This window comes from Sus scrofa, chromosome 1, assembly GCF_054392235.1.
Source record: "Sus scrofa isolate SSC_HxYL_T2T_F1_AM1 chromosome 1, Sscrofa_HxYL_maternal_Yorkshire_Landrace_v2.0, whole genome shotgun sequence".
Lineage (NCBI taxonomy): Eukaryota > Metazoa > Chordata > Mammalia > Artiodactyla > Suidae > Sus > Sus scrofa.
Window position 1 is genome coordinate 18,905,398 of NC_139383.1, and position 12,196 is coordinate 18,917,593.

Genomic DNA, 12,196 nt, shown 5'->3' on the forward strand with positions numbered 1-12,196 from the left:
CACATTGCTGCAAAAGGCAAAATGTCATTCTTTTTATGGCTGAGTAGTATATATATCCATATGTCATATAATATATATTATGCTATATATGTGTATATATATATATAATTTCATCATCCATTCATCTACTGATGGACTCTTAGGTTGCTTCTATATTTTGGCTATTGTAAATAAATATTGCTATGAACATGAGCATGCTGGGGTGCTTGCATCTTCGTGAAATAGTGTTTTTGTTTTCTTCAGATGTATACCCAGGAGTGGAATTGCTGGATCATATAGTGCTCTATTTTTAGTTTTTTGAGGAGTCTGCAGACTGTTTTCCACAGTGGCTGCACCAATTTACATTCCCATCAACAGTCACAAGGGTTCCTTTTTCTCCACATCCTCACTAGCATTTGTTCTTTGTGGCCTTTGTGGTGATGACTATTCAGACAAGTGTGAGATGATATCTCATTGTGGGTTTGATTTGCACATCCATGATGATTAGCATGTTGAGCATCTTTTCATTTGGCTGTTGGACATCCCAATGTCTTCTTTGAAAAAATGCCTGTTCAGGTCTTGTGCCCATTTTTAGTTGGGCTGCTGGTTTTTTTGATATTGAGTTGTATGAGCTATTTAGTATTTTAGATATTAACCCCTTATAGAGGCTCAAAAGTATCAGAATCTTTTGTTATTATAGTAAAGAGCCCTTTGAAATTTGGAATTTTCTTCTTCACTCTGAAAAATCACTCAAAAGTATGGTTTAGCCATAATCAAGTTTCAATTAAAAAATTCTCAGACTGGTTTAGGAATTTTGAGAACAGAACCATTATTGGCATTTCTGAGGATGCTTTCTTCCAAAATATCTTTCCTATCTGAGTTTCGAACAAGCAGAGAAAGAAAAAGACCATTCTTTTGAAATAGGTGTATATGTATATGACTTGATGTGAGGTATGTATAGCTTGATGTGAGAACCCTAGAACTAACCAAACCTTTCAGCACCCCTTTGTCACAGCTATTCTTGTTCAACTCAGGGATGAGCAGGAGACTTAGGGTTCCTGTGGGCAGTCCAATTTATTCTTTCCAAACACATCAATCAGATGACATACTTAGCCCATCGGCAACAGAAGGTTCATGAGTTGCTTAGGGAAAACTGTTCCTCAAGGAAGTCAGGTATGTGGGAAGATAATTTTTTTCTAACACTCTCCATCGAGGATTTAGGTTCATTTTAGTCAATAAACACAAATCCATATCATACAGAAATGAACCAATTGGTATGGCTTGTGCACCACTGAAAATTTCTGTCTTTGGACATTTTAGAAACCAAATACTTAAAATTTATTATAAAAGATGTAACATACTACAGATAAAACAGGAGATCTGTGTTTAGTGACAACAGTATATGTGATCACTGCAATTTTATTACTCATAGACAGGAAATTATACAAAAATATAACTGCTACTTAAAAATTATTAAAAAAAATTTTTTTTGCCCACTTTTATCTTGAGGTTAAATATGTAGTAACCAGGTCCTTGAGCAGATGATCAATTGTGACAATCAAAATGAAGACTCTGTATTTGTATATACATATTTTTCTATGTTTAACCCTAGCCATCACATATGCTTCACTTGATAGCTCTTCTAGAATTTTTACTTCAAAAGATGTGGTTATCTGAGCAATAAGAGCAGCACTTACTGATATTTTCCTTCCGCGTGCTCTGCTCGCGCTCCTCCTTCCCTGCAGGGGATGACCCTCCACTTTCACTGCTTGTCGATTTTGTCAGATCCTTCAGGCCCTTGCTCATTTGCCACTTCTTCCATAGCATGCTCCCTGATGACAGGGTCTCTCTGCTATCTAAACTCAGGGGACTCTTTGTGTCTGACTCTTTCATTGATGATGTCTCTACTACAATATGATATAGGCGTTACTGAAAAAACTTGCATTCTATGAAGTCACATACAAAAGGAGCGAGACATATAGAATACATACTGTATGATTCCAGATATGTTAAGTTCAAGAACAGGAAAAATTAATTCATGGTGATAGAGGTCAGATCAGACTAATAGTTACTTTAAGGAAGAAAAAGGCTGGGAAGGGGAATGAGGAGGACTATTGGGATGTATTAAGTATTTTATATCTTGATCTGAATGGTGGCTCTTGAGGATACACATATGTGAAAATACATAATGCCATATGCTTAAGATTTGTGCCTTTGTTGCATGTATGTAGTATGATAAGGTCAGTCTTCTCTCAGCTCTGTTTCCCATCAGGCCTCATCCCTGACTTGTCATGAATCCCAGTTTTAGCAAAAAATCCTGCTAAACTAGTTTATTGAGAATCCCCCTATCTTGATACCCAGTTAAGCTCCTCTTCTGCTGCCCTTGATAGTCAATCAAATTTCCCTTTCCTGACCTTTGCTACCTAAGTAAATTCCTATAAGTAATTTTCCATCCACGCCCTGCCTATTTGGTATTAATCTCAACTTTGTCACTTTTCGGATGTATGATTTAGGAAGGATAAGGCGAGCCTCTGAGCTTTGTCTCTAAATCTGTAAAATGAGGATAGTAATGTTTATGTTATACCTACTGTGAGTCAGAGTGACATAATAAACATAAAGCACTTTGAGCATCCTAGAATAACAGGATTGGGAGATATCTGTTGTTTATAGTCTTGGTGTGAAAGCTAAGGGGCATTACTTTTACAATGATTATCAAGTCACACTCCTGAAGATGTAAAAGTGGAAAAGCATGATTTGAGATGTGAATGTCTTCAGCCTCCCTGGACAGCTCAGGGTGATGATAGACGGCGGCAGCCAAGGGTCTGTGAGAAGACGGCGAGCTCTGTCTCTGGGTAGCTTGTGAATTTTACTCAGAACCTATATCCTTATTGGTAAGTTGGAAACAATGTTATATATCAGTGAGTTGATGTATCAGTATAAGATGAAATTATTAGTATTTCACAGTTTCAGGCCTAAGGCAGATAGCTCGATAAAAGCAATTAGATTCATTACTGTGATTCTTATTGCTATTATTTACCACTATTGTGATTAGAAAGGTACCAGATTGACAGTTGTAACAGCTGCCTTCAAGTTCACGTACCTTCTAATGAGGCTGCACCCTTATTCTGACTTCATCTTTTCTTAAATGGGGAAAATCATATACTTTTTCCCTGGGGGGAAAAAGTAAAAACCTGCTTGGTGAAAAGAAAATGCTTCAGGGTCTATTTTCTTACAGGATCATGACTTATTTTTAACACTCCTTTAAGAACATAGATTCTGAAAATTTTCTTTTGACCAAGCCTGACTTCTTGACTAGCTTTTAAGAGGTGCAAGTAACAGCTCCACGTCTGGGGCAGCCAGGGCAGGGTCCACTGACCTTCTTCCCCTGCTTTGGTTTGGCTCTCAGACATAAGCACACCCTCGGTGTCAGGCGTTTTCTTAATGAACCGGCTGAGATAATGGAGACGAGCCTGGGAAGCCTAAAAGACAGACACTGTAAACACACGGTACAGGCAACACCATCTCAATAGTACTCAAAAGACACAGGACGATGTGAATGAATACAGCAGTCTGAACCAGGCCAGCTCTTATGAATTATCAAAGGAAAACTCAAATTCTCAACCATCCATGACTTTGACAGTGATTTTGAGAACTAAGGAAGAAGCAATCCTAAAACGCATACACTGGGCATATGGTTTTAGATCCAGGTCTCCTGAACCTTTGTCAACTGCCTCAGTAACCCTGAGCGAGTGACATGAAACACACATAAATAACAACTTTTCCCCGTGGCACTGCTTCTTATATTAAAATAGGGATCAGGTGTATTCCAAAAAGGCAGCACATACTTTTTAATCTATTCAGGCTGTTCAAAGTACATGAAAGCACGTAATAAGCATTTTTTTATGCTCTCTTCGTTGGGAGTGTTAAGGACGGACAGTGTTAATCCCTGATGACGGCAAAGGACGAGGCGACTACAGTTTGGGTCATAAGGGGCACCGTTATGTGCTTTGCTTTTGCAAGTCATCGGGGTACCCAAAGACTAACATTTCACAAGGTGTCCAAATGTGGTCGTAATATCTAGTTAGTTGATGTCTGACAAAATTCTAGATATTTCCTAAAGGAAAGACCATGTGATCTCACCAACATGGCTCTTCTTTCAGACCACACCTGGGAATGCAAAGTAAAAGGATAACTTTTCAAACTCAGGTGACCTTGATCGATCTTCCTGGCTCCGTCATCTCCCAGGCTTGCTTCATGGCTCGGATTTCATCTGCTCGTTCGGTATCTTTTTTCACTTCAAAAAATTCTGCTTCATTGTGTTCAGTGACCAACCTCAAAATCCAGAAGGGCTTATTTGGGTCTTCTTGAGAGTGAGCAATGGACATCTGACAAAATAAAAACCTTTGGGTCAGATGCTTTCTTCCTTTCAAAAGTGTCTAGATTTTACACTATGATCCATAAATTTGATACACTATCAAGCATTTTACCCAAAAGAAATGAAAACATATTCACAAAAAGGCTTGGAAAAGACCATTTATTATAGCCTCATTCGTATTAGCCAAAAAGAGGGAAACCATCTAAATACCTGTCAACTGATGAATGGATAAACAGTTGTAATATGTTCATACATCAAATACTACATAACTTTAAAAAGTAATAAACAACAAATGCACATGACAGTGTGGTTGAATTCTACAGGTAGACACTATACTGAAATAAAGAAGTTGAGCGTAAAAGAATACTTCTGGGAGTTCCCGTTGCGGCTCAGCAGTTCATGAACCTGACTAACATCCACGAGGACATGGGTTTGATCCCTGGCCTCGCTCAGTGGGTTAAGGATCTGGCCTTGCTGTGGCTTTGGTGTAGGCCGGCGGCTACAGCTCCGATTGGCCCCCTATTCTGGGAACCTCTATATGCTGCCAGTGTGGCCCTAAAAAAAAAAGACCATAAAAGAATACTTCTTATATGATTCATTTGTATGAAGAGGCAAAACCTGCTTGAGGGTGAGGTACGGGGATGACAGAATTCATTGCAAGGAGGCTTAAGGGGATTTCTAAGCTTATGCAAATGGTCTATAATCTATACCTTAACTGAGCAGTGGGTTTCATGGTGAACGCACTTGTCAAAACACTGATTTGTACATTCAAGATGGCTGCATTTCATGCTATGCAAATTTCACCTAAAAACTGTAAATAAAAATAATTCTAAATTATACTTAGGCTCACTCATAATGAGGGCAGGAATAGTTGATCATTTCCAAGTCTGGATACACTTGACATATTATTATTGTGACAGTCAACCTTTTGCTGTAGGATCACGTTCATAGACCTGAGGCTGGGAGCAGACTGACGTAGGCTTCGAAAATGTCTAGGCAAGTGAAGCCATTGGTAGCAATCTGGTAGGGAGGGGCTTGAGTCTGATGTGGTTACTGGCACTTTATATAAGATTGAGACAATGTCAATTGTTCATCTACACAGGACTGGAATTGGGGGGGGTGGGCACTGAATAAAATTTTCACCTGCAGTTTGGATTCAATGTGACCAAAAAGAAGACTTAGCTTTCTATGATATTCCCTTAATATTCTAATGAAAATATAAATCTCAAAATTGGAAGTTCTTTTATGGCTTCCTTTTAAAACACAGTACATAAGCTTTTCCCATCGTTTATATTGCTTGAAAAATGAGTTTATCAGAACCTTCTCTGGGATCCAGTTTTGATTAGGGCAGGGAAGACTACGAAGGGCTAATGGAGGGGCCGCATGTCTTACAAGGATTTATTTATTGAACTAAGCTTAATTATTAATCAAATAATTGATTTTATAACAGTAAATGATTAACTGGAGCTACATCTAGAAAAGTTAACCCACAGCACGATCTTGAAGTTTCAAGAGGAAAAAAAGTGGTTGAATGGAGCTTCACCTATGTTTCTCAACCAAACAATGTTGAAAGAACACATTTGGAGTAAAAAGCGTTTTTCGGTTCTTTTATATTTCAGACATAATTGTAATCTGACAGAGAACATTCCATACTTCTGCATTTGTTTAGATGGTATTACACTAGAAATATTTGGATGGTAGAATGCAGCTGGTGAGGACATAAGTACTGTAAATTTACGAAGAAATTAACTTTTCCATATGAAATAAAATCAGTGATCCAATAAATTCAACATGATTATGGTGACTAAATAAAAAAGACAAAGGATAATATGATAGTTTTCAGTTTCCTGTTTGGCACATATGTGAATACATTTTAAACATCAAATAATATAATGCCTATAGCTACTAAAGCCAACTAACACAGTACTAAGAATCCTAAAGCTTAGTTTCCTATTTATGTCATAAAAACCCAATTCCCATATGAATTCTATAACCAAACAGATTCGTTGTGCTTCACAAGGTGGTCCAAACTTTGTCTTAGCCAAGATTCCCAAGAATTCATGAGTATTCCAAAGTTAGCTCATACTGAATCTCCCAGTTCCTTACTAAAATTGCTGGATCCTCTGAACAGGCTTTCATTTTTGAAAATATGCACATATTCTTCATAATTTTGAAAAGGTCTTCATCCATGTCAGTTTCTGGTTTTATCCAGTGGTTCATTTTCTGTAGAATTGTTTTTTCTTGACAATATTTTTATAAGTATTTTCATTTTTTTCCTTTATTTCTATGTACTTCAACCCTTTTAACTGCATCGTATCCAGATTTTTGTTTCAGCTTTCATCTAGAGGTACGTCTCTGCATATTGCAGGACTGAACTAAAGTAGGTGTCAGGAGGTAATAGGTCATCAAGTATTATATGGATTTCATCTGTGTCTGTAGCAGTGTTGATGACATGAGATACTGGTTTTCCGGCTTGTATATGTCATGGTGTTTCTCCTATGGGATACTGGGCACTCTAAGGGGATGTCTAGCCAAAGACATTTACACTTATGCATTGCTACTGCTGAGGGGTTTTTAAGAAGCAAACCTCCACCTTGATGAAGATCCTTTTCCAAATACACACTCTGCAAAGTAGCCTGGAGCAGCAGATGTGGCTCTAACGGCCTGCCACATCTTATACTGATGGCCTTCCAACTAGTAAGAGCTGAGTCCCAGAAAATGACCGTACTTTCTGAACACAAAAGCTGTTAGTGCTACCCCTCTGTGTATCATGGCACTTACTGCAGCTACCTTAGGGCTTCCGGGGTTTCTGGCTGTTTCAATCATCAGTGTATATCTCATTCTATCCTTAAGAGTATTTCCCCAAGTTTGACTGCCTGACTCATTTGTTCCAACAATATTTTGTGAAAACACATCTCATCCTGATTTTTGATAAAGTTCCTCACCTTCACCCCGGGGGACACATGGAAGACGCTCAACATGAAAGCTAATCTGGTACCTCTGCTTCCTCCACGGATGCAGTCAAAGTGCTAATAAACTGGGCTCTGAGTGAGTTCAGCTGATTTCCACAATAGCTGAAGAGCAACCACACTCCTTGTTCTTCCATCATCAGTTGTGCGAATTGGAATTCCTCTTCCTTTCACTGGATTCACATAGCCAAATGAAAGCAAAAATATCTCTAACTGCAGCCGGAAGAATGCCATCCTTCAATTGTCTCAGTCACAATAAATACAGAATAACTCTACTCTTGGCAGCCGCTCCTTTTCCCTCAGGAAAATTTTGAAGATGAAAAGTCAGTTCTTCCACCCTTAATGCAGAACTTTGGGTCAGTTGTTCTTAATGCCTGAACGGATGCCCAGGTTCTGTCATCAGTAACTCACCTGGCCATCTTTTCTTGTTGAAGAGATAAACGCTTTTTCTTCTCTCTATTTTAGTCTTTGCTAATAGTCTGCTCAGTTTTAACTGCCTCTTCCTCTTCTTTGGACTGAATCACACCTTAATTTGGGAACAAGTCCACCAATTCAACCACCTTCTAAAGCTTGTACACCTTTGGTGGGATGAGAGAGTTAGCGGTACTTTGGTAGAAACTAGAAAAGCCTCAGGTGACTCCCTGGGACCTGCAGGCTTGTCCACAGCATATGAAGAAGATTCTAGGCCTGGCTTCTTATCAGTCAGGACACCAGCATCCAGAGAATCACCTCTTCTCTTCTTCAATGTCTCTATATTCAATTTCCAATTTGTCCTGAAAATATTTATTTTCCTTTTTTACGTAAGTAAGTTTTTCCTTACTTTGTGGTATGAATGAATAGGATTTGATAAAAAGTAGAGTGATTTTCCAAATTTTGTAGTTAAATTATTCATGTAATGAGAAAGTCTTTATTATTTCTTCATCATTATACTATGAGTTCTCTTTTCTGCTGACTTAACCCTATGTTTTTTCAGAGATTGGATAGTGTGTTGAACATTTTTCTGGTTTAATCAGTCACTATCTGATACTCTTCTTAGTATTTGAGAACTGGGCTTAAATTGAGCTTAAAAAATAAATCATTTCATGCTGATTGCCAAAAATAACATTTGAAACAAAGTTCAAGGGTGACATGTGAATGCTTACTTTTCTAAGTCCCTTGGGAGCAGAAGTGCTAAGTTTCCAAATTTCAATACGTAAAGGAAGGGTTGCTTGGAGAGTAACAGTGCTACTTCAAGTACATGCTTCACTTTTGGTCTATTTACACTTTATTTTGAATATACAAAATCCTCTTTGTAGATTGATGTGGCTTGTCCCCTGGTAATGTTTATGTGAGCATAGCATATGCAATTGCTTGATTCTCTACTCCCCCAAAATGCCTTTTGCATTATGGGATGTAGGCTGAAACAGCCTCCGTAGCAGTGGCAACTCACTTTTTCCTAGCATTGACATTGGACTGGAGCTGGCCTGCATCAGCTGAGCTTTCAGCACAAGCAGAAGAGCAGCAGCCCAGCACCAGCTCCTCAGATTCCTTCTGCCACCAGTGGAAGTTGAGCTAAGCTTATTTACTTCTCAATGTTTCCAAAGGTATATATTCTAACATAGCTAAGAAATTAAATCTTGGAAATGCAGGTGGATGGCTTTTTTCCCCCCATTAATTGAGTATGAGAAAACTGAGTCATAATTTCCTAATTTGTTAATTTTTCTTTAGTGTCTATTTTACTCGTGCTACCAACAGTCTATTTAGTTAATCAAGGTGGCAGATAGCCTTTGTTCTTTCTTGTTGCTTACCATCCACTTTGGATTAATAATTACATACCCAGTTTATTTCCTAGCTGATTCTTTCCTCTTCTTCCTTTCTTTGGCCTGTATCTGCTATAGCTTGTACTCTTTGGACTATTGAAGGCTTTCTGGTGGTTTTCTCATCTCTCGTCTTTTCCCTCTTAATTTCATACCCTTAAAAGTCATCAAGGTACTTGAAATGTAAATCTGATCATTTCACTACACTTTTAAAAGCCCCTCTCTCCCACCTTCCAGCCCTGTGTAGCCTAAGCTGTGATCACAAATGACAGGAAGACTTTGTCCTTACAGCTAATGTTTTGAGTTCAGCATTTTAAATAACTCGAATTTGGGTGTCTTTTGGATTGTGCTTTCATGCTTCAGATTCACCACCCACATACTCTTCCTTACCCCTAATCATTGGAAATACTTAATTCGCCCTGAAAAAACAAATCTGTATTTCAGGACCCTGGAGTTCCAGCCTTTTGACCAGGTTTAAAGGCTCCCCTCCATCTCACTCTCACTTGCCCTTCCAGCCTCCTGTCTTATACTTACTGATTCACAAAACCAGACTGTGTTGGATTTGGCCTCAATGTGTCTTTGTTCATTGACTCAGTTCAGTTCTCCTCTAGGCAGAGGCTGTAATGGGTTCCTACCCTTTCTACCACTGTACAAACCCTATCTACATTACAACTCTCTTTACCTTCAGTCTCCTCCATTAGACTGTGAGTTTTTGAAGATATGGACTGTGTAGTATTAGTAGTAGAAACCCAAGTCCCCCAAACAGTGTCTTACACATTAAAAGCTCAATTAATGCATTTTGTTTGTTTTGTTTTTTGTTTTTTGTTTAGGGCTGTACCCACGGCCCATGGAAGTTCCCAGGCTAGGGGTCGAATCAGAACTGCAGCTGCTGGCCTACGTCACAGCCACAGCCATACCTGATCCAAGCCAAGTCTGTGACCTACACCGCAGCTCATGGCAACACTGGATCCCCAAATCACTGAGCAAGGCCAGGGATTGAACCTGAGTCCTTGAACCAGTCAGGCTGGCCACTGCTGAGCCATGATGGGAACTCCAATTAATGCTTTTTGATAGGAAGTGAAGGAAGACTGCTTGCATAAGGTATCCAAGGCATGTCCTTAAAGTATCTAGAAGATTGCTGAAAAGAGGGCACAGGTTTTTTTGTTGTTTTTTTTTTGTTGTTGTTTTTTTTTTTCCCCCTCAAAAGAGATGGGCAAATAAGGAGCCAATGAGCCTAAATTTATTAAGTGATTCCAATAATAAAAAGCATCAGACCCACCTGAGGCTCAAAGCGAGGTGCTTGTTTTTCTTTGGCTAGCTTTTCTTTCTCAGAAGACTTTTCTTTGCCTTTCCTTGTTTTAGAAGTCCCTGAAGATTTTTGTCCCTCACTAATAGTGTGGGAATCAGGGCTTCCCAAGGTAATTAATTCCTCATGTTTCTCTCCATGTGCTAGGAAAAAAAAAAGGAAACCAATGAGTCATGCTATGGCAATATAAGTGTGTCATGCAGGAAAAAAGGGAAAGAAGTCAAAGAAAAACGGTTAGTCTAAGGCATTCGGATTTTTTTTTTCTTTTTTTTAAACAAGCAAACAAACATATAGACTTTTTATAAAGGTGTGTGTAACTCCCTTTCTTACAACTGAGAAATAATTCACACACATAAACTCATCATTGAAGTACATAAACCAGGGGGTGTTGGTTTAGTCATAAGGTTATGCAGTGGTCACTACTATGTAATTTGTTTCTGATCTGGATGCTCTCAGTTCATTCTCTTGTCTAACTGCCTTGATTGGTATCTCTTGTACAGTACTGAACTGATTAATCTCTGCTTTAATAGTTATTATTCTCCCTCTGCCTACTTTGGGCTTAGTTTTTTTTTTGTTTGTTTTTTTTTTTGGTTTTCTTGTTTTGTTCTTTTTTTTTTTTTCTTTTTTAAGGTGGAAGTTTAAGTTATTGAACTTTGTTCATTTTAAATATAAGCATTTTAGCTATAAATTTCCCATTTAGTACTGCTTTCATTGCATCTCATAAGTTTTGGTATGTTGCTGTTTTTCATTCGCCTCTAAGTATTTTAAAATTTCTCTTACGGTGCACTTTATTTCTTCATGTGGATACAGTCACTGCCTCGTGTACTTTGATTTCAGCCTGAATGACTTCCTTCATTTCCACTGATGTCCTCCTGGATATCTTTTCTTATTTGAACCTTCTCAAAGGCAGATTTGTTGGTGACAAGTTCATTCAGTTTTTGTCTTTCTGGGAATGAGGCTTTGAAAGATGAATACAGGCTGTTAGGAGTTCCTGTTGTGGCTCAGTGGTAATGAGCCTAAATAGCATCCATGAGGATTCAAGTTTGATTCCTGGCCTCGCTCAGTGGTTTAAGGATCCGGCGTTGCCGTGAGCTGTGGTGTAGGTCACAGACATGGCTCGGATCCTGGGTTGCTGTGTCTGCGGGATAGGCTGGCAGCTGCAGCTCCAATCTGACCCCTAGCCTGGGAACTTCCTTATGCTGTGGTTGTGGCCCTTAAAAAAAAAAAAAAAAAAAAAAAAAAGGAATACAGGCTGTTAGTTTTCAAGGCTACTGCTGTGTTGGAAACAAGGGAATGGGGATGGGGCTGGGACAGATAAAAATGCCTTAAAGCTTGTTGCACTTAAAGGGAAATGGCTATTTTTCTTGGATTAAGCCTTTGTTAATTTCTAGAATTGTGAAAAGTTGATCCTGATCATCTCTGCCAGTTTTTTCATTGTTTTTATGTAAGAGTTAAATTTTGGAGTCCTTTTTCTGAAATTTCCATTGATGTCCTCCTGGATTTCTTTTCTTATTTGAACCTTCTGAATTACCTCTGCATGCAGTTTGTCTGAGAGAATGGAGAATTCATGTAGGTGTCTCGTGGTCCCCTGGGGATCTTGTCATAAGAGCATGAAATATCAAAAAGCTCTGCGGAGGAAGGTGAGATTCCATTCTAAACAGCTCAGCTCTTGAGTGCGATTAAGTAGGCAAAGTAAAAAATGGACTGCAGAAAAGTAAAAATAATGAGACCACAGGAAGACAATAAGGTTACTTAAATGAGTGGGAATGAA

At 38.7% G+C, this 12,196-nt stretch overlaps 1 protein-coding gene, 1 long non-coding RNA gene and 1 pseudogene across 21 annotated transcripts in view; 1 reads left to right on the forward strand and 2 right to left on the reverse strand.

Annotated features, from left to right (window-relative positions):
* LOC102160169 (uncharacterized) overlaps window positions 1-12,196 on the forward strand; it is a 426,691-nt gene that overhangs the window by 367,321 nt on the left and 47,174 nt on the right. The gene's annotated exons all lie outside the window — the stretch shown is intronic.
* ADGB (androglobin) overlaps window positions 1-12,196 on the reverse strand; it is a 158,559-nt gene that overhangs the window by 8,119 nt on the left and 138,244 nt on the right. For 10 of the 12 annotated variants that reach the window (XR_014845051.1, XR_014845039.1, XR_014845027.1 and 7 more), the window contains 3 exons: window positions 10,399-10,568; window positions 4,191-4,364; window positions 3,356-3,458 (listed from right to left, as the gene is read on the reverse strand). Coding sequence is in view for 6 of the 12 variants with exons in the window: in XM_021072116.2 (XP_020927775.1) it covers window positions 3,356-3,458; window positions 4,191-4,364; window positions 10,399-10,568 (447 nt within the window). In the remaining 6 variants the exon portion in view is untranslated. Of the gene's footprint in view, window positions 1-1,676; window positions 1,887-3,355; window positions 3,459-4,190; window positions 4,365-10,398; window positions 10,569-12,196 lie in introns of all 12 variants that reach the window. The other 2 variants (XM_085024320.1, XM_085024312.1) reach the window with 1 other exon arrangement.
* Window positions 6,337-8,779, reverse strand: LOC102160909 (calcium-independent phospholipase A2-gamma pseudogene; annotated as a pseudogene).